At 36.1% G+C, this 26,857-nt stretch overlaps 1 protein-coding gene across 5 annotated transcripts in view; it reads right to left on the bottom strand.

The window, feature by feature from the left end:
• Nucleotides 1-26,857, bottom strand: part of LOC101149677 (tubulin-specific chaperone cofactor E-like protein) — a 166,364-nt gene that overhangs the window by 116,352 nt on the left and 23,155 nt on the right. For all 5 annotated transcript variants that reach the window (XM_019035734.4, XM_063693610.1, XM_063693611.1 and 2 more), the window contains 5 exons: nt 26,421-26,560; nt 20,347-20,528; nt 18,770-19,026; nt 15,608-15,734; nt 13,992-14,108 (listed from right to left, as the gene is read on the bottom strand). In XM_019035734.4, the coding sequence (XP_018891279.3) occupies nt 13,992-14,108; nt 15,608-15,734; nt 18,770-19,026; nt 20,347-20,528; nt 26,421-26,560 (823 nt within the window). The remainder of the gene's footprint in view (nt 1-13,991; nt 14,109-15,607; nt 15,735-18,769; nt 19,027-20,346; nt 20,529-26,420; nt 26,561-26,857) is intronic.

The raw sequence follows: 26,857 nt of genomic DNA, 5'->3' as shown, positions 1-26,857 counted from the left end.
GTTACTTAGTAGAAAAAATATGAAATCACCAACTCATTTCAATTTTGAAGCTAGTACAACCTTCATAACACCAGACAAGAACCACAAAAAATTACAGACCAATTTTACATATCAAAATAGATGGAAACATCCCAAATAACATTATAAAATTAAATTCTACATGTTTAAAAAGAAAATTTAATATTTCCCAACCAAGTTGAATATACCAGGAATGCAAAAACGGTTCAATACCTGAAAATGTATCATATTAAAATTTACAGAAGAAAATATGCTCATCTCAATGCAAAAAGAACATTCTACAAAATTCAATGTCTACTCGTAATAAAAGAAACTCTTAGAAAAACAGAGATAGAAACTACCTGAACCTATCAGAACCCTATAGCAAAAGTCAGCATTCATATCTACATATTGAAACTTTAGATGCATTCCCTGTCAAGTGAGGAGAAAGATAAAGATGACCTCTTTTACTGTGCATTTTAAATATTATACTGGAGGTCATATCCAAGAAAAAAAAGAAGTATAAAAATTATGTATAGATATGACTGTCTACATAGAAATCCAAAAGAAAATGAATATTAACTACTCTATATGTAAGACTGACAGATACACCATCACCATAAAAAAAGACATTTCCATAGAGCAACAATAATCAATTAGAAATGATAACAGAAAAAATGATTTCACTTCAAATAGCAACAAAATGTTTAAGATACCTAAAAAGAAACTTAACAAAAATGCAAAGGCCTTTGCAAGAAAATAAGAAAACATTACTGAAGGAAATAAAAAATATTCTGAGTTAAATGAAAAAAACATTCTATGTTCACAGATAGGAATATACAATAGCATCACAATGTAAATTCTCTTCAAGTAAGTAAATAAAATTCAATGTAATCAAAATCCAAATTACAACAGGATTTTTATAGAACTTATAAGCTGATCCTAAAATTCATATGGAAAAGAAAAGGGCCTACAATAATTAATACAATCTGAAAAGCAACAACAAGGTAGGGAAACTTACTGTTATTGGGAATTAAGACTTAATATAAAGTAATTTACCAATGTTGTAATAGTACAAGGGATGGACAAATACACCAATGGAACAGAACAGGGTCCTGAAACAGAAGCATACATACAAAAAATAAGACACATGACAGATGTGGCATTGCAGATCAGTGATAAATACCAATTATCCATATGCGGCCAGATCTCTATTTGAAACTATACATAAAAAGTAATTCCAGGTAGATTTAAGTCATAAATATAAAAACACCTTTAGAAAAAAATTAGGAACTTATGTGAACTTTGGGGGAAAACAGGTTTCTTTAAAAAGATGCAATAAGAATAAACCATAGAGTTAAGGATAGACAAATCAGACATTAAAATTTTAAAGTTTTTTTCAACAAAATACGAGGTGAAAAGACCAGGTTGAAAAGCCACAGTATGAGGGAAGACATAGCAATTCATACTAATGAAGAATTATAAAATGCTACTTTATGTTTTAATGGAGATATAAAATATGAAAAATAGACATCAAGCATACAAATCAAATTTCTGCTGGTGGTTACTTCTTGGAGTAAGAAATAGGACTGAGAGTAGTAGAAAAAAGCTATTCCAATTTTATGTATAATATTATTTCTTTTTAATGAAAAATAAACTCAAAGTAGAATATTAACTATCATCACTTCTGAACAGTGTGAACAAGAATGTTTTATTACTCTCAATATTTTTTAGTATTGTTTTACTGACAAAAAGCAAACAAAAACGAAAAAGATAAAACTGGCCCCTTGCCCTGGCCAAAACAAAAGTTCAGACAGCAAAGAAAATTTCCTCCAAGCCCATGATTTGGGAGGACTGGCTCTCACTCTCTCTTTCCTTTGCAAGTATATCCGAATACTTGTATATAACTCCAATCAAGATTAGGAAGGTAGTTTGTCTTCTGCTGGGCTGGGAAAGTGGCAAGAAGTCAAAATAAAGTCCAAGGTAACTGGAATGACAAAGGCTGTAAGCAACAGGGAAAGCTAACATTTCAGAGGCTCTCCATGGTGCACGAAGGAGAATGCCCCTTTTGTTTCTCCTCAGACTCACGGTTGAATGTGAGGAGTGCTGTGTCACGGCCCTTGTCAGAGGATGATGGAGCATGGCAATATGGAGAACCCCAGGAGACTCATGTCCAGTATAGAAATGTTCCTTCACAACAGCAGGTCCTCTGTCTGGAAGGAATATGAGGTAACGGACACAGCACACTAAGATTTCTCCAGCATCCAAGACAAAATAAGCCTTCATTGAGGTGGTGTCCAAATACAGGCTGCTGCCTGCTCTCACAATAACATGGAGATACAATCAGCTCTATTTAGAAAAGCCATTAGTCTTAAGCAGGGAAAAACATACTCTCCATATTTTAAAAAGCATACCACTAATGACAATCAAATCAGCATTTGAGGAATTCCTAATGTAATCCTTGCCATCATAAAGGATTTCCCAGGACATAGTTTAGGGATTACTTGGGACAAACAGAAAATAAGGTACCAAAGAAAAGAAAAGGCAAAGAAAAGCCTCTAAGAAAACCTGTTTCTGGCATTGCCACCGTCTCTGACAATGGTACTTCCTCTTTCCATCAAATAATTGTTCACTGGAGCTATTTTCTTAAGACTCCTCCTTATGATAAGCAAAATTTTAAAGTCTGAAAAGGCACCCTAAATCAATGCATTTACTTCCTACCACTGCCCTCAAAAACAAAAATAAATCATTGAGTTCCCAAAGATACATGATATGCTGACTTCTAAAAGTTGCATTTTTTTCTCTTTAAAATTAAAGAGGATGACTGTGTATTAGGTAAGCACTAAAGAAGCAATTTAGATTCAATCTCTCAGAGGAAATGGAGAGAGAAAGTAAACACAAAATGAAGGGAACACTGAAAAATATAAGCAACGTGGATAGACATCTGATCAAGGGCAAGGCAAAAATAATAAACATGTACACTTTACTATGTGCCAGACCCACAAACATGGAGGTTTCTTTCTCTCTAAATGATATTTCTATACCCTCAGAGAAATCAGGGCTATAAATACCAGACAACAAGTACAACTTCACGATGTGTTTTCTGAGGACCAGCTCAAATTCTAGAGTGAAATTCAGTCTTAATACACATATCTCTCTAAAAAGACATAAGCAACGTCCACCACACATATCGTCCTTTACTAGTCTCAGTTTTTAAGTCTCTGGGTCTCTCTCAGCTGCTGCCTTTTTTTTTTTTTTTAAATACTTTAAGTTCTAGGGTACATGTGCACAACGTGCAAACATGTGCCATATTGGTGTGCTGCACCCATTAACTTGTCATTTATATTAGGTATTTCTCCTAATGCTATCCCTCCCCCCTCCCCCAATCCCACAACAGGCCCCCGTGTGTGATGTTCCCTGCCCTGTGTCCAAGTGTTCTGATTGTTCAATTCCCACTTATGAGTGAGAACATGCGCTGTTTGGTTTTCTGTCGTTGCGATAGTTTGCTCAGAATGATGGTTTCCAGCTTCATCCAAGTCCCTACAAAGGACATGAACTCATCCTTTTTTATGGCTGCATAGTACTCCATGGTGTATATGTGCCACATTTTCTTAATCCAGTCTATCACTGATGGACATCTGGATTGGTTCCAAGTCTTTGCTATTGTGAACAGTGCCGCAATAAACATACATGTGCATGTGTCTTTATAGTAGCATGATTTATACCCAGTAATGGGATCACTGGGTCAAATGGTATTTCTAGTTCTAGATCCTTGAGGAATCGCCACACTGTCTTCCACAATGGTTGAACTAGTTTACACTCCCACCAACAGTGGAAAAGTGTTCCTATTTCTCCACATCCTCTCCAGCACCTGTTGTTTCCTGACTTTTTAATGATCGCCATTCTAACTGGTGTGAGATGGTATCTCATTGTGGTTTTGATTTGCATTTCTCTGATGGCCAGTGATGATGAGCATTTTTTCATGTGTCTGTTGGCTGCATAAATGTCTTCTTTTGAGAAGTGTCTGTTCATATCTTTTGCCCACTTTTTGATGGGGTTGATTTTTTCTTGTAAATTTGTTCAGCTTCTTCTTCTATATACAAACCAAAATCTCTCCACTTAACTTCCCAACTTGAAACCTTTCAATGGTTTCCCACTGTCTATAAGAATAAGCCCTACTGTCCGAGCACAGCATACCAAAGTCTTTCACGGACTGCCCTGTTTCCTACCTTCCTCCCCAGCATAATATGTATCATTACTTCCCAGTTATTAACTACTTTTTTTTTTTCAGACAGTCTAGCTTTGTCGCCCAGGCTGGAGTGCAGTGGCACAATCTTGGCTCACTACAACCTCTGCCTCCCAGGTTCAAGTGATTATCCTGTCTCAGTCTCTCCAGTAGCTGAGACTACAGGCATGCACCACCACGCCTGACTAATTTTTTGTATTTTTAGTAGAAATGGGGTTTCACCATGTTGGCCAGGCTGGTCTCGAACTCCTAACTTCAAGTGATTCACCCACCTCGGCCTCCCAAAGTGCTGGGATTACAGGAGTGAGCCACTGCGCGCAGCTCCCACTTACTACTTTTCACTAGTCATATCAAATTGTTGTAGTTCACTGCACATAAAGACATTTCATACCTCTGTACCTTTACTTCCCATGTACTCACATCTGTCTAGAATATTCTTCCCTCATCGTCACCAGATTAACTCAATCATTTTCCAGGAAAGTACCCTCTTCCAGCAGACCTAAGTCCTCCTTAGTGTTCTCAGAGTATAAAGCGAATATTCAATCATCTTACTGAACAGTTGCTACACTGCCAGGCACCGCTCTAGGCACTGGGGAGATGGCAAGGTACAACACAGAAACAGTCCCTACTCCTACAGAGCTTACAGTACCATGGGGGGAGACTGACAATATACAAGAAATGTAACTCAGGTGTTGATAAGTGACAAGAAAAATATTAACAAAAGGAGGTTAAGAGAATTATAGGAGACAAAGGTGTGCTATTTTAGACTGGATGAGGAGAGAAGGAATCTCGGATAAGGTGTCAGCGAGGGAGAGAATGAAGCAGGTAGCCCGGTGCATTCTGAACTGGGAACAAAGTGCAAAGGCCTGAGGAGGGAGTGTGCTTGAAGTGTGTCAGGAACAGTAAGGACAGTTTCTGTTTTTTGTCTGTTTTTTTTTTTTTTTGAGACGGAGCCTTGCTCTGTCACCCAGGCTGGAGTGCAGTGGTGTGATCTCAGCTCACCGCAACCTCCGCCTCCCGGGTTCAAGTGATTCTCCTCCCTCAGCTTCCAGAGTAGCTGGGGTTACAGGTATGCACCACCATGCCTAAGTAATTTTTTTTGTATTTTTAGTAGAGACAGGGTCTCTCCATGTTGGTCAGGCTGGTTTTGAACTCCCGACCTCAGATGATCTGCACGCCTTGGCCTCCCTAAGTGGTGGGATTACAGGCATGAGCCACTGCGCCCAGCCTCTGTTGTTTTTTTAAAAATCAACTTGAGTTCTTAGAAACAGGCTGCTATGAGATGCACGGGCCTTAAGGGAGCAAGGGTGGACTCAGGGAGACTGGTTAGTAGGCTACTACAATAACACAAGTAAGATATGATGAAGGATTTGGACTAAAATGATAGGAAGCAGTAGTCAGATTCTACACATAGGTTTTGAAAGTAGAACTGAAAGAAAAAAAAACAGACTAGATGTGGGGTGTGGGAGAAAAAAAATCAAGAATGACTCCAATGTTTTTTCCCTGAGCAACTGGAATAATTGAAAAAAGGAGAAAAACTGGCAGAGCAGTAGCTATGGCACAGGGGGCTAGGGGTGAGGGAGGCAGGGTAAGAGAAAAGGGAGGGTATCGAAAGTTGAGTTTTGGACACACTAGGTTTAAACATCCAGGCAGAGGCATCAAGCAGGCAGCTGGAAAGCGCCGTCTGGAATTTAGAGGCAGATCACAGCTGCATGTATACATCTGGCAGTTATCAGAATACAGAAAGCACTGAAAGCCTCGGGACTGGCTAAAAGTGTGTGGGGGATGAGTACAGAAGAGAAGAGGTCCAAGGACTAAGTCCTGGGGTAACTCAAGTTTTAGAGGTTGGGAACATGAAGAGGGCCCAGCAAAGGAAATATATCTCTAGCTTAGCTTCTTGAGAGTAGACACCACTGTTTTTGTCTCTTTATCTCTAGCTTGAAGCCCAGTGCCCCTTGGTCCTTAGTAGGTATTCAGTAAATAAATTAAACTGTCCTTTGAAACCCAGCTAGAATCTAGAGTTATTTCCTAGAAGTTCTCCTGGTAAGGCCTGAGAGTCTAATAACTGAAATATGACCAGCCCAGTAAGGACATCTTTCCAGCTACCTGCAGTACACACTGAACTTATCTGGAAACAGCATATCACACCACTGCTACATAAGCCACTAAGAAACACGGCACAGATGACGGCTTTAAAAGAAAAGAGTCCATTGATTGGAAAAGCAAACAGTATGATGGTCAAAGGCCAAGAATCAGAAAACAGAGATTTTTCCTCTTCTCTTGTTTCACAAAGTAAATAAACATGAGACATACGGCTGATTGCTCAGTTTTTTGTTAGTCCGTTATTGCCATAAGCAGCTAGAGCAGAGAGGCTAAACTTCCAGCTCTACCTATCAGAAGGCAATAAAAAGGATAATTGAGCACCTGTAAGAAATTATAAAGCTCTTAATAAGTATGTCTCCCTTCAGTCTCCTAAACATTTTACTCTTTTCATCATAAAAATTCAAATGATTCAGATTTTGCATTTCATCCTGGGATAGGAAAACAGGTATGTGAATCTCTGGATCCTCTTTAAAGTCTTTTATTGCCAAAATGACTAATCACATAGAAACAGATGTGTGTAAATAATCCAACTGACACACAAAATAACTTTGCTACCATAAAGGACATTCGGCTCATCATGTCGGCTCTTTATTCATAACCTCAAAGACATTTTGGGTAACTTTTCTTACTTTATGTTAAAGTTAATTAGAGCTATTTCATGTTTAACTGACACGAGAGGAAAATAAAAGGAGGAAGAAAAGCTCGGGGAACTGAGCTAGGAAGGCTGTAGTGGAAGTTAGAATTTACAGGAAAATTGAGCTGAACACTGATTTTTAAAAAAATTTCATTAAATGAAAAGGAATGTTTTTCTCTAAATAAATGGATACCTCCATCCTACCTGGAAACTAAAGCTCAATTTTATATGAGACACTGAATGATGTAGAGGGTCAAATTCCACCTTTTACTAACTATACACAGTACTATGTGCTATTCATTGACATTTTAGGGAGAGATTATGGATATAATTTGGAAGAGAAAGAGATAAGTATAATACTAATACTCTGTTTATATATCGTTATTTCATAACAAATACATTTTAATGCAACTCCTCTGTTGTTATTCGCCACTCACTCTGGCCATCAGCATGAATACTATTATAGTTCCTTTTTAAAAGCCTAACAGTTCCTGGCATACTGCAAGGGCTCAAAAGACATTTGCTGAGTAAATGGGTAATTCCACAGGGGACTTGTATCAACAACTACTAAGGAACAGGTACTATAGTAGATATATGCCAACTTTGGCTGTCCAGCATCTGAATGCCCTTCTGATTGGTAGAAAACCAAAGATAGGTAAGATGCAGGAACCACTTCCTACTATACAAACTGAAGAGGAGTAGATATTCTCTTTCTCCATTCCTTGGAAGCTAGAACATGGGAAGCTGATATAAGCCTGTCTAACTATAACTGGGATTTTAACTCTTAAGGAGTAATGCAAGGACGCAAGGTCTAACAGAGATTATTCACAAGATACAGAACAGCAAAGAAGTCAAAGCACGGCTTTAAGTGTCTGAGGGCAATGAAGTCCAGCAGCTTACTAATGACTGTAAAATGACCAGTGTCAGAAGCATATTGTTTGTATAGTGAGATACAGAAACCTTGGCTGTACCCTGCTTCCCATCAATCCTGCTCAAACTTAATTTTCTAATCTTTTCTATTATGTAAGCCACACAGTATTCATTATTCTTTTGCTAAATTCCTCTTCTACTTTGGTTGGCCAGAATTGATTTCTGTTGTTTGCACTAAGAAACTGGTACCAAGGAGTGGATTATAGGCAATAGTTCCTCAGGTAAGTAAGGGTAATTTAGGATTGGTCTGTGGCCTAGAAGAGGCCAGTAAATATCATATTAGTGTTGAAGGGATTCTGTAAGCCCTCGACATGGAGTAATGAAACAATTATCACCTGTGGTCACATGGACTGTTTTAGATAGCGCTGTGCTGTGCCGGTGATTTAGAGAGTGCTGTTGAGAAAAGAACAATATGCGGGGCATGAAGAATTCAAAACTATGAGGTAGAGCATCTGCTATTCTAAGGATACAAGATAGCTTAAATACAGAAAATGTTAAGGTCAAATCCCCATAAACTAGGCTTTAGGCACAGACTGAAATGCAGGTACTGTTAATAAAATGATCTTTTTTCTCTTACAAAAATAGAGCTGATGTAACCAGAAACACGAATGCACAGGGTTTGATGCTCTAGGTTGCTGAATTATAAGTCACTTAAATTTGCATACATATTGAGACTATTACATATATGTTGCAGAATTGATTAGAAAACAAAAAGAAGGAGAATTGGAATGGAGGTATACAGGAGGATTCTGAGGAGATGAGTTAAGAGTATCCTAAATCTCTAATTCTCACTTAGGCCCCCCTTGCTAACTGGGTAGCCCCTCTTCCCCTGGCAAATGAAACTGATCTTTTCTTGCTTGCAGAGGCAGTAAAATCCCCCTGCCTGAGAGAATTTTCTTCCAAGAATAAACTTATTCCCGTTCACTCTGCTCTACTAGCTCAGATAACAGCATGCTCAGTAGGGTTAATTACAAAACACCAATAATTGCAAGGCTTTAGTTATTTATATGGAAAAACGTACAGAAAATAAGTATGGGCCGGGCGCAATGGCTCACACCTATAATCCCAGCACTTTGGGAGGCCGAGGCAGGCGGATCACGAGGTCAGGAGATCAAGACCATCCCGGCTAACATGGTGAAACCCCGTCTCCACTAAAAATACAAAACAATTAGCCGGGCATGGTGGTGGGCGCCTGTAGTCCCAGCTACTCGGGAGGCTGAGCAGGAGAATGGCGTGAACCCAGGAGGCAGAGCTTGCAATGAGCCGAGATTGCACCACTGCACTCCAGCCTGGGCGACAGAGTGAGACTCCGCCTCAAAAGAAAAAACAATTAAAAAGAAAATAAGTATGATAATGGAGATTACAATTATTATTGTGTCACTCATGTCCTTCTACCTGTTCTCCGTTACAAATCCTAAAAGGACCCAGAAGACATTTCCTACTCCAAGACCTTGAAAATATATTAGGAAGTAGAGCACCCATATATCTGAAAACACTTTATAGGTCAGGGATGCAGATAGGAGACACTGAAATCAGGTTACCATTTCAATTTAATGAAGGATGGAAGAGACCAAGCAGTGGCACTGAACCACTAGTGCATAGGAAAGTAGGCATAATTATACAAATAGCAAGGCCAGAACAGTAAGTAAAATAGTCTGAATGCATGAATCTTTTCCAATAGCTAATTGGTCCTGGAATCTTTAGGATTAGAATAAATAGGTGGTCTGTGAATCTGTTTCAACAAAAACACTAAAGCAAAAGCAACACCACTTCCCTAAAAGGAAACAGAAAGACATTGCCACCACTAAAAACTGGATCATGACTACTTATCATATTCCCATTTAACTTTTCATTAAGTACGGGTCTTGAAGAACAAAAGTGATACCAGTTATCCTTTGTAAGAGTAGACAGGTCTGCAAACTCAAGGGTAAATGTGAAAAACACAATACAGCTCATGATTACATCTAGTGACTAACTTGCAAAACTCTTATTTCATATTCCTAGGTTTAGCGGCTTTAGAACCCGAGAGGCATGTCTGCACTAGTGCTACAACAATTATTCCAACTGGAAGCTGAGACTTCCAAGTACTGAATTTAACTTCTACAAATTACTAGGAAAAATCATCCCCTACCCACAAGCCCCACTTAAAAATGAGCTTGTCGGCTAAGATAAGTAATCTTGACTGTCAAGGAGAAATACAAGAGGGGTAATATACGAGTGTGGATGGAACCCTGGTGGTATCTCCTGGTATTACCAGGACTAGTGGTAAAAAGTAGATTTATCTAAGACTACTAAAACCAAATACAAGTAAAACTTCCAAAAGTGTAGATTCTACCAGAAAAGATTGAGATCCACCCCTCTCCCCCAAAAAACAGGTACAGAACACTGTCCAACAAAGTTATGTGCAGGCAAAGTTAGTTGCAAGCGAAGAAAAAAAGGCAAATAATGGAAGAGGGAAGTCGTAAATACCAATTATAGCCCCAGTGTAGAAAAATGAGAGCATCAGTCCATATTTATATGTTGTTCTTTCCTGTTTCATGTAATTGCTTGTGAACTTTAACTTTCCTTTTCTTTCTTCTCTATTTTTCCCATCATTCTGTAAACAGTATATACCAGGGTAGTTAAGTTTACAACTGGATCAACAGATTTAAAGATATGGAAATAAAGGAGAAATGAATACCACCCAAACATCCAAGACTGGGAACTAGATGCAGCAATTCATAAGATTTAGGTTATGTCATTTAAGGAGAGATAAATGTATTTTCATTTGTGCAAGGAATGCATTAGGGCAGATAAGAATAATTTTTAAAAATATAACTATGGGGAAAATGTATGCGTAGATATTGAAGAGTCCTAGTAGAAGACAGTAACACTTACTATTTTTTTTTTTCTGAATTGTTCCTATTTGAGGAAAAGTCCCAAGATCAGAGGAAACAAGATTTTACCCCACCTGCAGAAGCTAAAATGGAGCAGATAATCCACCTCCCTATATCTTGAGATGGGGTATGAATACATGTCCTAAACATAGCCAGTTGGTCCCATGCAGATTTTTGATTCTTGGGGAATGAAGTAAAGGCGAGTGAGAAATCCCATTAGAATATGAGCTCCATGAAGGTAGGAACTTTGTTCACTTCTATTAACTGCACCAACAACACTGCTAGTCACATGGTAAGTACTTAGTAAATATTTTTTAAATGGAGAAAAAAAAGGACAGTGAGAGATTATTTTCAGCACTCATGAGGGAATAAAAAGTCCAATGATGCAGCTGCAACTGTCCAGTGGTAAAGTCCAGCATGTGGTGTCTAGAGATGACAGTGCCAGCAGCAATATATGAAGCACAACAAGAGTTCAAACTGTATCTATCCTTGACTCCCTTGGTTCCTGTCTAAAGTTGGTTCTCTATCCTACCTAACAATTATTTTCGTTTCCCAGTAGTCTTTCAAAAAAATCCTTTCCTGACTAAAGTTAATCAAAGCTGGTTTCTATGACTCACATTCAAGAACACCAACTAGTACAGAAGTATAAATGCACTTAGGATAATTATACCATCAGGGACAGAAAACAATTCACTGTACAGCTAGGTGCCGCATGAAGACATTTTGGTCAACAATGGACCACAGATACAACAGTGGTCCCATAAGATTACAATGCAGCTGTGACATCTTAGCATCATAACGCAACATATAACTCAAGCACCTGAGTGATGCTGGTATAAACAAACTTACTACACTGCTGTATAAATGTACAGCACATAAAATTATGTACAGTACATAATACTTGATAATCAATGACCATGTTACTGGCTTACGGATTTATTATACTATTTATCATTATTTCAGGTGTACTCCTACTTATAAAAAAAAAGAAATTAACTGTAAAACAGCCTCAGGCAGGTCTTTCAGGAGGTATTCCAGAGGAAGGCACTACTACCATAGGAGATAAAGACTCCATATATGTCACTGCCCCAATGACCTTCTAGTGAGAAAAGATGTGAAGGTGGAAGATAGTGACATTGATCCTGACCATCAGGATCAGGATAGTGTTTTGTGTGTGTTTGTGGCTTCATTTTCAATTAAAAAAAAATTTAAAAAGTAGAAAAATAAAATTTTAAAAATAATGCTTATAGAATAAAGATATGAACAAAATGCTTTGGTACAGCTGTACAATGTTTGCATTTTAAACTAAATGTTATTACAAAAGAGTCAAAACGTTTTAAAAAATTAGAAAGCTTATAAAGTAAAAAAGTTAAACTAAGCTAAGGTTGATTTACTATTAAAGAAAGAAAAAAATTGTATAAATGTAGTACAGCCTAAGTGTACAGTGTTGATAAAGTCTATAGTAGTGTACAGTAATGTCCTAGGCCTCCACATTCACTCACCACTCACTCACTGACTCTTCCACAGCAAACTCCAGTCCTGCAAGATTTTTGTGGTAAGTACCCTAGACAGGTATAGCAGTTTTTATGTTTTATACCATATCGCCACTGTACCTGTTCTATGTTTAGATGTATTTAGATACACAAATACTTACCATTGTGTTACAACATTCATTACAGTCACATGCTGTACAGGTTTATAGCCTAGGAGTAATAGGCTGTACCATATAGCCTAGGTGTGTAGTAGGCTATACCACCTAGGTTTGTGTAAGTATACTCTATGATGTTTGCAACATAAAATCACCTAATGATAAATTTCTCAGAACATGACCCTGTCATTAAGCAATGGATGACTGTATGGACATATGTATGTATGTATGTACATGTATATATATATATATGTGTATGTGTGTGTCTGTCTATATACAAAAAACCTTTTGTAGTAGACTGGAAGTTAAATAAACTCTGATGACAGACTTATGCTCAAAGCGATAATATTTCTTAATCTAACAAATCCATTAATATGTTAGATTAAACCAAATGAAACCATAGATACCACAGCATTTTTTACCTAAAAAAAATTTCATCTGGTTTAACCTAATATACCTAGGTTGTGTTAAATGATAAAGTAGTATCTATTTTCCCCTACCTAGTTGTTCTCAGATTGTTTTTAAAAGTTATCTTAAAAATCTCACTTAATTTGTCTGATATTCTTAAATGCTTAGGCTTTAAAACACTACTGATAATACCACAAAGTCTTGTTATATGACACTGATTGAGACTTATAGAATGTTAACCCCCTTAAAATCTACAAACAATAGAGAACTTTGGGGGGAAAATAGACACATTCAATAAGAATGAATTAGAACCACAGAATGAATTAAAGCCACAGACATTCTGTAACCAAAAGAACAACTAATGTGACTCACATTCAGGCTGTTTGTCTAAAACTCCTCCAGTCAAATGCGTATTCATATTATCCTTAAAGTCATTAAGGAAGAAAAGCACATAACTTTTCCAATAACCGATTCTAGTTATCAATACCCAGAAACCTGTTTTGAGGGGGTATTTTTTTTTCTTGAATGTTTGCCTATATCATACCTGCTACATTTCCTTTTACATTTACAGAATTATAGTTAGTTCCTCACTAGGCAATATTTATTAACTCTTCATATACTTAAAGATATTTACTAATTTAGCCTTCAGCATTTCTCTTTATATTCACCATACTAATTCCTTTAATATTTCCTCAAGAGTCTATTTTCCAGTCCTTTTCTCATATTCATATTTTGTGAACTTACTGCACATTTGCCAAATCTTCCTAACCGGAGAACTTAGTATATCCTAAAAGTAGATCCAACATGAATGAACAGACTAATTTGGGGGGTAGGTAAAAATGTACCCCAAAGAAAAAGATCAAAAAGGAATCAGTGATATGGAGTATGCAGCAGGAACTACTGGAATTGTCAAATACTTACCCAATCATTCTTAATACATGTGTTAATACATGTGCAAAGCTGAAAGAAATATACTGTGGAAAATGAGATAAAATAGGTTTGCTCTTGTGTTTCTTCCTTTTTTTTAACGTATTAACAAAGTTCTCTAAGAAGGGTCCAATAACAAATGATTAGATTTTGCTCTAACACTAGAGTTCTTAACTGGCATCACCACCCTCTAAAGTGTTTGGCCAATGGGGAATTTTTTACCTGAATGGCACTTCTTCCTGTGGAACATCCACATAGTAACGAATAAAAAATCTCTCAGAATCTTCTCGTTCACCATCAGTAACAACGCTGCCATTAAGTTTGGAAACTGATGGCAATCTATAAGTTAAAACCAAAATAAAGACATTTTTTAAGATACTAATATATTTAGCTTTAGAAAGAAACTAACTGGCTTGTGGCCCAGTCTTATTTTCTTGAAAGGACACATTTGATGTAGTTCCATTTGTATACAACTACTGACATGAACTAAAGTGGTCTAAACCGAAAGGACAAAAAAAATTGAGTTTCACTTTCATGTGACACTGAACTTTCATAATCATACCTCCCCTTGCACAACAAGATTCTAGGCAGCACTGTCCAACTTACATTAATATAATGAAGCCACATATGTAATTTTAAATTCTTTAATGGCAGCATTTTTAAAAAATAAAAATTAAACACATGAAATTAATTTTAATAATATATTTCACTTAACCCAATGTATCCAGAATATATAATCATTTTGACATGTAATCAATATTTTTAAATGAGCTAATTTACATTTTTAGTCATATAAAATATTTGAAATCCAGTATTTATTTTACCCTTATAGCACATTTCAATTCAGACAAGACATATTTCAAGTACTCACAGCCACACATAGCTAATGGCTACCATATTAAACAGCCCAGTCTAGAGAGTAGTCAGTAAAACTGGGTTATATAATTCAAGAATTAACTTATTATACTTGCAAAAGAATTGTGTAAAGAAAATAAAGCGCAAGACCTACTGCAAGATGTATTCTTCAAAGAAAAGTATGCTCACATTTATTTCTTCAGAAAGATATTAATCTGTACGTTAACAACTGCAAAGCAGTAAGGATCTGCTAAGCATTAGATTGTCACAAAGATCAACAACCTGTTTAAAGAACCCACTCTTCTTTAGAGAACCTTAAAGCCTCCAGTTCCCCTTTCAAAACTGCTATGTATAGTATACAAAGAGAAAAAAAGCAAAGCTCTACGGCCCTTGCATTTTAGCCTAAATCTTATTTCTGCTAAAGGTTCATACAAAAATAAATACTCATGGGAAATTCCCGAGTATGTGGAGGCAGAGGCCGAGACACAAAAGGCAAGGGGAGTCAGACAGAAGATAATAATTGTGGTCATATTTAAGTCAATCTACATTCAAGAAGAAAATGCAGATGCTGCCCTCTTAAGTTTTCCACTAATGAAACAGCCCAAGTTTCAGGAATTTACAATCTAAATGATCAACACGTTAACAGAGAAAATAAGAATAGAAATGATTCCCTACTGTACGTACTTTTACTTTGTGACCCAAAACAGGACTTCAAATATTCTAAGTATTGAAAAGCATAAAAACAGATTTGTAGAAAAGTTTTTCTGTGGTGTCAGCAGCCCAATTACATCTCATGTTTTCCTCATCATATTGCTCGCATTCCTTTTCATCCAGGATTTGGAGCTACAGGGGCAGCTCCTTCAAGCACAGTCTGCTCAAAGGATGAATAATTTCATAGTGCACTCCCACTAAACAGTGCATTATTCCTTTAATGAAACAATAAGGCCTCACAAAAATAAAGCAAAACAATCAGGACAACAGACCTGGCTATTACCAATTTCCTTCGCTCCTCGGTGGTATATGGCTGCAGAAGAGGAATTCCTAACAATCTCACTTCTTCCAGTTTGGGAAATGAATTTAGCTTATCAATGTCTTCCCAGGACTGCAAACCTAATTTGAGAATATATTGTTTAAGTAAATCCAGAGATGCACATAAATAAGAAGAGAAACACAGCAAAAATATTAGCTCAATTAGTAACTTCTGAAATGTTAAAATGATCATAAACTAAATGGTCTGAAAGTTTTCTTCATCCAAGGCAAGAGTAGAACACAGTTAAAACCACAAAAACTTCCCCATAGCCTCTCCTACCTCTGTGATCCAGGGGTTAAGAAAGAGAGTGTTATTGTCTAACATCCTCTCATCTACTCATTTTCTACCAAAGTGACTTATAAAGAGGGGTTACTGGTAGTTTCATCAATAAGCAGGATGTATGCCATGATTACGTAATTTAAAGAAAGCTATGTGACCAACTCATTTCACTCAAATATAGACTCATGGAATAAAACTATTGATCAGAGTTGATACTAACATACTCAAATTTTTACTTGAAAAATTCTAAAATGAGGCAAGGTCAACAGAACCACAAACTAAATACAGCTGTCCCTCACATCCATGGGGGACTGGTTCCAGGACCTCCTACAGATACCAAAATCCACAGATGCTCAAGTCCCTTATATAAAACAGTATAGCATTTGCATATAACTTACACAAACCCTCCTGTATACTTTATCTCTAGGTTACTTTTAATAGCTAATACAATGTAAATAATTGTGATACTGTATTGTTTAGGGAATAATGACAAGAAAAAAGTCTGTGCATGTTCAGTGCAGACACAACTACCCTTCTTCCCCATGTATTTTCAATCTGCAGTTGGTTGAATGCATGGATGAAGTCCATGAATATGGAGGGTTGACTGTATTATCAATTTGGTGACAGAAGAGATGGATCTAAAATTTAAAACAAACAAAAACAAAAAACCTGAACCTTTGAGTAAGGAGAATATGTAACAAATTAAGATTTTTAGTCCTAAAATGAAACTCTTCTTATAGCTATGAGAAAATGTATTCTCCAAGTCAATACTTGACTTCTAAGTCAGGTAGGTCTTCTACACAGGAAAAATTTTTCTATAATAATGAAGCTGGTCAATTTTACAATGCATCATCAAGTCTATTTCATAGAACAACATAGTCCCATCCTATTTTTATCAACCTTCAGCAAGGGTAAAGACAGAGGAGCAATTTATGAGGTCTCTGGTGTGTAACTACCCCAAGTCACAACTATCCTCATCCCTTAGAATGGCATTTCCATCAAGGAGGAAGAAAAGTTAGCTCAAGGGGTGACGAGGTGAAATAAACAGCTTCCTTATGCAAAACACTGGATTTTAAAACTTATTTCCCACTTTTAAAACCTCTATGGTAAATTAAACTAAGTTTATGTTTTTTCAGTTGTAGGTTAGAGTTATTTCTAATTATGTAGGTGTTTTCAGAAATAAGCTAAAAGACAACATCAAGAGAATGAGAAAAAAAGTCACAGACTGGGAGAATGTATTTGCAGAAGACATATCTCATAAAGAACGTTATTCAAAATATACAAAGAACCCTTAAAACTTAATAATAAGGAATAAAAAACAATCTGGCTACAAAATGGGCCACAGACCTGAACAGACACCTCACCAAAGAAGACATACTGATAGCAAACAAGCATATGAAAAGATGTTCAATATCATACATCATTAGAGAATTGCAGATTAAAACAAGATACCCCAATATACCTATTAGAATAGTCAAAATCCAAAACACTGAGAACATCAAACTCTGGTAAGGATGTAGAGCAAGAGGAACTCTTGAACTGCTGGTGGGAATGCAAAATGATACAGCCACTTTGGAAGACAGTTTGGCAGTTTCTTATAAAACTAATCATAATCTTACCATACGATCCAGCAGTCATGCTCCTTAGTATTTACCTAAATGAACTGAAAACTCATGTCCACACGAAAACTTGCATACAGATGTTTACAGCAGCTTTATTCATAACTGCTCAAACTTGGAAGCAACCAAGATGTCCTTCGGTAAGTAGGTGAGTAGATAAAATAAACTGTAGTACATCCAGAAAATGGAATAGTATTCAGCACTAAAAAGAAATGAGCTATCAAGCCATGAAAAGGCATGGAGGACTTAAAGGCATATTTCTAAGTGAAAGAAGCTAATCTGAGAAGGCTACATACTGTATCATTCCAACTAGATGACATTCTGGAAAAGGCAAAACTATGCAGATAGTAAAAAGATGAGTGGTTGCCGGGATTGGAGGGGGTAAATAGGTGGCGCACAGAGGATTTTTAGGGCAGGGAAACTATTCTGAATGTTACTACGATGGTGGATACATGTCACTACACATTTGTGAAAATCCGTAGAATTTACACCACCAATAGTGAACCCTAAGGTAAATTATGGACTTGAGTGATAACAATAAGTCAACATAGGTTCATTGACTGAAATGGTACAAATGTACCATTTGTACCATTTGCTATGTACAAATGTACCATTTTGCTATGGGACACTGACAGTGGGGGAAGTTGTATATATGTGGGAACAAGGGGTATATGAAAACTCTCTGTACTCTCTGTTGAATTTTAATGTAAACCTTAAACTGTTCTAAAAAATAAAGTTTATCAATAAAAAAAGAAATAAGCTAAATATATTCATTCCTGTGATACACAGGATCAAATGGCAATAAACTGACAATCAATTACATACAGATACTAAAAAAGTCAGCATTTGAAAAGACAGCAGGTTGGGATTTCTTAAACTAAGTCCAGATAAAATGGTCTATTTTGTAATTCTTTGTACTATTTTTACTGTGTCTTTTAATATCCAGTGCATCAATTTCATTTCACTTTTTTCATAGCATGACCCCTTTAATGTATAAAATATAAATTGTCAATGTAATGCTATGCCACTTAATATTTATCGGATCATTTATGAAAATGAATGTCTTAAATTTAGCCAATCATAGGCATCTGCATGTCATATAGAAAATTCACTCTAAAAAAGGTAAAACTGTGACTGAAAGAAATATACTTTCATTGTATTTCATGCATATGCTCAGGTTAATTTGCATGTAGAATAAGAACAAGCCTGAACCTCACCTGACTTGTGGAGGCTGATGGATCGAAGATTAGGAAACAACCTGGCCAATGAATCATCAGGCTCCTCAATAGCATTCAAATGATTGTTGGCCAGGACGAGGGTATCCAGTGAAGGAAACATAACTCCTAACTTTCGTATTTCAGTCCAGTCTTGGAGGTTATTGTCTGTTATATGTAGTAGCTTAAGAGAATGACAGCAAATAGAAGGACAAGACACTGTTTCATAGTCATTAAGGCACAGGAAGAGCTCCTCCAAACTGCAGAGAAAAAAGGAAATATTTCATTGTTTAAAGCAGTTTAGTTTCTACTTTACGCCTATTTTCATTCATTCAGTAAATAAGTAAGTGCCTACTATATGTGAGACTCTGCTAGGAATTGTGGAGAAAATACCAAGCTGTCTTCCTGAAGTTCAAAATATAGCTGGGAAGGCAAAACCTAAAGTACACACTGAAATAGCAAAGAATGATATAAGGTAGTGCGAAATTACTTTTGTGCTTAAATAATTAAGTACTAAATTAAGCAGTACTGACTGTAAGTATAATAGCCATTCACATAAGAATGAAATTAAAATTATAGTTAGAATAATCAGGAAGAATACATGGCCTTGAAGGAGGGGAGGACTTCCATAAGTTGAAAAGAGATAGAAGAAAATTCTAGAAACAACATGAACAAATGTTTAGAAGTAGAAATAATAACTATCATTTATTGAATCCCTACCCTGTGTCAGACCCTATGCCAGGTGTATTATAGATTTTAGTCCTACTTCTGCAGGTAAATGCAATTATGCCCATTTTACAGACAAGGAAACTGAGCTCAAAGAAGTTAAGTAGCTTATCAAAGGTCATATGGTTAGTAGTGAAACTAGCACTTAAAAGCTCATTCTCTGCCATGCTGGGTGTCGGGTGCAGTGAGGAAACCAATCTCATTAGAGTTAGAGTGTGAAATTAAGATGGAATAAGATGAAGAGTGTGAAATTAAGATGGACAAGATTCTAAAGGGCTTTGAGAATTTCCATATTTACACAGTCAAAGAAACTACAGCCTCTTTAAATTTCCTTTGCACACTTACATGTAAATACAAAGATAGGGACAAACGAAACATAATAAAGCATGTTTTAATTGACAAAAATAAAATTTCTTTCTTAAATTATTGAAAACAATACTAGGTCAGTTTTCCCATCAGATCAGCTAGGCACCTAATCATCTGAATGTTAACACATTTTAGTGATACTATGACTTTTCCTCCCAAAGAAAAGGGCTGAGGCTCAATTCTCATATCAGAAGATTAAAACAGAGTAAGGCTGAGTTGATTTAGAGTGATAAGTGCTTCTCAGGGGTATTTTCTAGCCCAGAGATGACATATCCCATGTCTTGGTGCTACTCAACACTGAACATGTATTCCACTGGAAATGCTACTAGGTTACCCTCACATTCTCATTCCAATAACTTCGTTTTTCTAACCTCTTTCTCCACTCAATCTGCAGTTCTAGTATTTCTTGGGTGGGAGATCAGCAGTACTCCTATGTACTAACACAGATGGCAACATAACTCCCTCGCCCTCATGCTCTCTGGGCTTACTCTGGTAACTCCTGTAGTATCGTGTGGACTGTCTCCCAAGAAGCTTTGCTGTTGTTGAGGACAAGTTTGCGAACCCCAGAGAAGGACCCAGCACATGTTCTTTCTAAAACCGACAAATTCAGAGGGTTGGAACTCAGGTTTAGAAACTCCAACTGAGGAACATTTGACACAATTTTACTGACCTAAGGAGAAAAAAAGAAAAGCATTATCAGGCAGTAATCAGAGCTGTTAAATAGCAATCATGCTCAAGAAAGTCTAGAGAAGCGGGTCTCCAGGCAAAGGGCCATTTACATCAAGGAGTCCTATTTAGTGACGGTACTCACAGAGGGACATAAGTGATTTCAACAAACCTTGGCAAATAATTTAATCTTTCAATGAAATAGTGGCATAACTGACTGGTACATAACAGAACTTAATGGTAAAAAGGAAGATTTCCTATGTCGCCTTTAGAAAGGTTTCTGATTCTGCTCTACGTGACGTTCTCTTTGATAAGTGGAGAAAAGACAGTTTTGATGACATTTCTTAAAGAGCTGAGATTAGTTCATACAATCCTCTTCGAATATCTCCTTCCTCTCATTCTTGGCAAAATATTAAGGCTAATTAAAGGTTAAAATTCACCTGGTAACAAATTCATGTGTTAAATTTGACTACATTATCACAATCACTTAGAAAACAGTTTCAATTTGGTTCAAAGATGTACCAAACTTTAAAATATGTTTACTCAAAAACAAAAAAAAAATCCATAACTATATAATGAAAGGGAAAACAAGATTATCAACGATTTAGCTAGCAACTTGGTAGACAAAAAGGAAAAAAAGAAAATGAGCATTACTGACCTTAGCTATTTGCTCTGCATGGTACTAGTCTCTTTGATATAGTTTATTCATTAAATTCTCAAAACAACTTGCAAGATAATACTACTTTCATTTTAATAAACGAGGAATCTGAGGCTCAGAAATGTTAAATAATTTGACTAAGGCCTTACAGTTACAAAGGTCACATCTGGGATTTAAAACTCAGAGCCATTTTTCTTTCCAATATACCATACTTATACATCATAAATATAAGCAGAAAAAATGAATAAAGAAAACTGAAGACTAGTTGGTACAATCTGCAAGAAGGATCAGCTTAAACAAGTATGAAATAAATGCTAGATGTCCAGCAAATGTATTAAGCTCAAACAGCCAGGCAATGTGGTAAGTAAAAGCTATAAGAAAAGGAGAAAAGAGTAGTTAGGATTAGTTTTAGAGTCAAAAAGCCTGGGTTCAAACGAGGTTCCAACACTTCCTAGCTGTGTGATTTCAGACAAGTGACTTAATCTTTCCAAATCTCAGTTTCCTCATTTGTAAAATAGGGAAAATAGTTCCCATCTATTGGTAGGATTAAATGAGATACACATTAAAGTGCTTAGCATAGCAAGTGACACATTTTTTTGAAACTTGTTTCCCTACGTACCCCCCAATAGCATGTAAGCTCTATAAAAGCAGATATAGTACTTACCTACTTCACTACTGCATAGTGGACACTTATTTATTGAATAACTTAATGGCAAAAAATCATTTAATAAATGTAACTATTATGAACATAAGCATAATATGAACCATTATCTCAACCTTAGCTACCCATCGGAATCACTGACAGAATTTAAAATATGCTGATTCCAAGGTTCCACCATAATTACTGAATCAGAAGCTTCATAGGTGGGACAAGCTTCAAGGTTGCAACCTGAATATCTTTCTTTTCAGAGCTCCAGAAGTAATGCCAAAAGAGTATCCAGGAGGGAGAACCATGGGTAGAAAGAAAAAGTAACCTGTACTTTACATCAGATCTACTGTGTAAACACTGAGTTCAGGAGTTCTAAAATCAGTGAGAAGTAGATTAATTCCAAGAAGTTTCAGAAGAGTGGGTGAGAAGAAAAGGTTCCCTGCATTCACTATTTCACTTATTCCACACACTAACCCTATAAAGTGGGTACCATTTTTATCCTCATTTTACAAATGAAGAAATGAGCTGCCTTTTAGAGAAAATATACTAGGCTTCTGTTTAAAGTGTAAGGAATTTATAGCAGTGTGCACATATTCTCTTGCTTGATCCCTTTTGCAATCAAATGGTACCAAACATTTGTGCAATATATGGCTAGTATTTGGAGCTTAGTCTGTGACCAAAACACAGCTAAATAATTCATGCAGGAACCAATCTGTACTGCATTCTATGATTGAATACCAATACGAAGAACTTTCATACAGAAGATGCTTACCAGCTATACTTAACCTCTTTGTGGAGGTTGGAGGGGGACAGGAATTATGCTCCAACTAAAGCACGAAGAATAACTTATAGGACAACCCCAGTTAAATAAAAACAAAACATAAACCCTTTGCTAACTAGTACCACTCATATTTTATTTTTATAATAAAGAGGAAAACGCTTTAAAAAATAGATCATTTAAGGGTTTTGAAACAATTTCTGGGAGATTTCCCAAGGCTAGCAGATATATGATGTAATCATCACGGTCTGCATCAGCATTACTGTACAGTGAAAATTAATATTCAGAATAATGACTTGTTAACCCTAGAATATCCTAAAAGATAAAACTGGACTAGAATTTAATCATTCAAGCAAGAAAAATAACAAATGTTAGAAATAAATGAATATTTTCTTTAAAGGGATAAAATAAAAAAGGTTTTTTTGAGTAACCTCAAATTGATAAGACTCAGGAAGACATAATATTCATTACACAGATAAATTTACTTATGACAGAAAAACTTCCCAGTACCAAAAGCCGACAAACATTCCATGAGTTTCTAGGGCAGTATATTGACTTCTCTTTTTTAAATTCTAAAAATAAAAAAGACTCCTCTAACTGGAATGAGTATGCTCATGTGCAGAAACATGGAGATGAACTCAGATCACATTTTAGGTTTCTACAATTCTATGATGTAATAGGGGACCCTTTACTTTGGCTTCCAAAAAGGAAGAAACTGAAGATTTAAGAAAAATGGGAAAAGGGTTTTAAGACAACAATCTGTCATCTGTACCTAAGCTATTCTCTACCTTACCTGAGGGGCTACTTCCTCCCTCCTCTCAACCACTAGGTTTAATTTCTTTTATAAAATGGTTTTGATAAGGAATGGAGTAAAAAGAAGGTACCTTGGGAAAGGTCAGACAAAGATCTACTCAGCCAAAAATTCAAGTCAAATGCTAAAAAAAATGCATTATTTTTAAACATAGGTGCCCAATTTTAGAAGGGTGAAGAGAAATCTTTGCCTCCCCAAAAGTATTACTTTTCTCATCCATATTTATCTTAGTCTCTGGATATATAGCAGCCAGCAAATTAAGTTACAAAAGAAGTTACTCATAACCTATAATATTCTTGGTCATCCAAAAAACTAAGGGAACAATTATACAACTGGTTCCACATTGCCCTATCAATACTGGCTGAAATAAATTCCGTTAATGGCTAAGGACAAATTATCTTTTTGGTAATCAGATATATGGGTTATAATGGGGTTGAAATGTAATGTCCTAAAACAGGCGACCTATGAAGCATTTGTAGCCTGGCCAAGAGTTTAGTCAATCCTAAAAATCAACATTCTTTTGTCATATTTCTCCCTTTTCTATGTTCTGATATATCCTCTAGAAGACTGGGATCAACTACAGTTAAGGATAAAGAGGAAATATAAAGGAATGATGAAAACAAAAATAAATTAGAAAATGGATACCTGAAAGCAGCAGCAACAAATATTTACTTGAAAACTGCCTGAAAACAGACTATAGAGCACTTAGGAATATACAAACTGAGTACAAATACAGTATAAATAAGTATGTGACCCTCTGGCTATATGTCAATGTGGCTTGAGAAAAATTTAACATACACTTTTGTCTAAGCAGGGAAAAATGCTGAATTACTTAGTGTACACACTGTGTACTGATCCATATTACACACATCTTCCCCCTGAGGTAGCAACTACATCACTATTAAACTGTTCCCACCAATTAGCAAAAGCTTATATACATGGTCCAAGCACAAAACCTTTGTAAAATTTTGTATTTCCAAAGAAACAAATTTGAAGTGCAGATAAAGCATGCATGGCAGTTAAATGTTGCAGAGGACCAAGAAGGCACAATCTGTAATTTGTTAAACAGTAAACTATACAAGTTGTTCAGATAAGTAAATAAATATATATACAAATAGAAATTATTTTTTAGAATAGCCCTATAAATTTGCATATGTTAATAAATCACTTAGAAATAGGTGACATGCATTGCAAAGAATTTTGGTTAAAATCCTAATAAAAGTAGGAAATATAACCAAGAACACAGTTACCAGATTAAACAAGGGCATAAAATAGAGAAATGTAAGAAAAGCTTACCAAAACTAGGTTATGGATAGGTTTTTCTTAAACAAGAAATCTGTCTTAGGATTTGTATAGCATTCAATATCTACTAAGTGTTTCAATGATTAATTTTATCGGCAAGCCTACCTTATGGATAAGCAAACTAAAGCTCTAAAGGATTAAGTAAATTTCTTAAGATCACAGGAAAAGTTGGAACAAGAGGTCTTGATTAATCCTTAAGATATAATCATTTAATCATTAACACACTCAACAAATATTTGACTACTTGGTATGCTGGGCTTATGATAAAAAAAAGATAAAAATCTCCACTTGGAATAAGCTCATAGTCTATTAGGAAAACTGTCAAGTACGCAAGTCATTATACGAGACTGTGATAAATCCTTTCATAGTGGTATAGTGTAGGTGCTCTGGGATAATCTGACTCTGTCTGTGAGACAGCCAGGGAAAATTTCACAGAGGAATAGCAACTTGGGCCAAGTCTTGAAGGATAAATAGGAAGTGGCCAGGTAGACAAGAGAAGAAAGAGAGCAGTGGGTTCAGAATGAATAAAAGCAAGGAAGCTTTTTATTTTGAGTTTATCATGAGCTTCAAGTAAAAGTATATGGCTAAAGAGGGAGAAAAAGCTAGAAATAGCAAAGGGCCATATGATGAAGGGTCATGCTTATAGAGTCAGACTTTAGTTTCTAGGCAAAGAAAGGCAACTGTAGGCCTTTATGCAGGACAGTGTCATAATCATGGGTCATATATTAAAAGGAGTCTGTGGTAGCACTACGGAAGACAGCTTAGCGGAAACAGAATAAAGCCGGATCCAGGAAAACCCATTAGGAAAGTCTTCCTAAAGTCAAATCAAAAAATAAGAGCCCAAATTAAGGCAGAAGAAGGAACCAAGTAGGAAGAACATTTTAACCTTCTTCTTCAGGGTAGCTTCTATCAGGTAATGTTATAAGCAGGTAGGTAATGTTACATATAATAATAAGAGAATGTTACAAAACTGTATTTGTGTACTTTTACAAACTATGTGTGTAGTTTATAGCTACTCTGAGGTCAAGACATCAGTTATGTCAAACCACCCAAGGGATTTGATAATATAAGAAAAGCTGTAAAATATTTGAATAAATTTCAATAACAAGAATAAATATATTTATATATATTCTCAGTTTCAACAATTTTATGTCAATTTTCAGTAATAAATATTGAAGTAGAAGTAGAGAATGAGCATAGGATGTATAAATTAGTGAAACAGTAGGAAATTTAATGCACTGTTAGCAGTTTAAGCTGACAAAGACTAATCAACCTCTTGATGCCTAAATTTCCTTAGTGATTGATGAAAACAAATGAACAATGAAAAACAAATTAACAATAACAAAGCAACAATAACAATAACAATAACAAAGCTAACGAAAAATCACCAGAGATAGAGTCAGTTATTTGCCTTTTTTTTTTTTTTTTTTTTTTAATTAAAGATAGGTTCTTGCTATGTTGCCCAGACTGGTCTTGAATTCCTGGGCTCAAGTGATCCTCCTGCCTCAGCCTCCTTAGCACTGGGATTATAGGCCTTATTTATCTTGATATACAGACATACAGACAATAAGATATACAGACAACAAGAAGTCATACAGACATCAAGTGAGAACAGAATTTAGCAGAACATATAACATAAACAATGACACAATGGTTATTGCTGCTTTTCACTAAAATGTAGCAATATAAAAACTTCACCTCATGCCAGTCTTCGAGTTTGTTGTCAGAAAGATCTAGTTCCGACACATGAGCACAGAAAGCAGCAATTTCTTTTTCATCTCCTGCACAGGTTATTCCACAGCTGTTCAACACTAGTACACTTGGGAGGTTGAGGCGATCTGAATGATGAGAGACACAAAATGTTTTCTATATCAGCCAAATTCTTGTCTACATATGTTCAGCCCCCAGGAATTATCAAGAAACAAAAATCAAACTGTGTGAAATTACATAAGGATCTAGAAAATACAGGATATAATGGGACCAAAGGCTACTGAATCCTGAGAGGAGACGGCCAGTTATTGCCCAGGAGGAGTTCAGAAGTACTGCACCCGTACCACCAAAAAAAGTCCTCTAGGCTTTAACTCATAGCAGAATTGTTTATCTCAATTACCAACAACAGAGCCCTCATCCACGCT

This window comes from Gorilla gorilla, chromosome 9 (genome assembly GCF_029281585.2).
Source record: "Gorilla gorilla gorilla isolate KB3781 chromosome 9, NHGRI_mGorGor1-v2.1_pri, whole genome shotgun sequence".
Lineage (NCBI taxonomy): Eukaryota > Metazoa > Chordata > Mammalia > Primates > Hominidae > Gorilla > Gorilla gorilla.
Note: the sequence above shows the minus strand (reverse complement) of the source record. Positions and strands in the feature narration are given on the sequence as shown.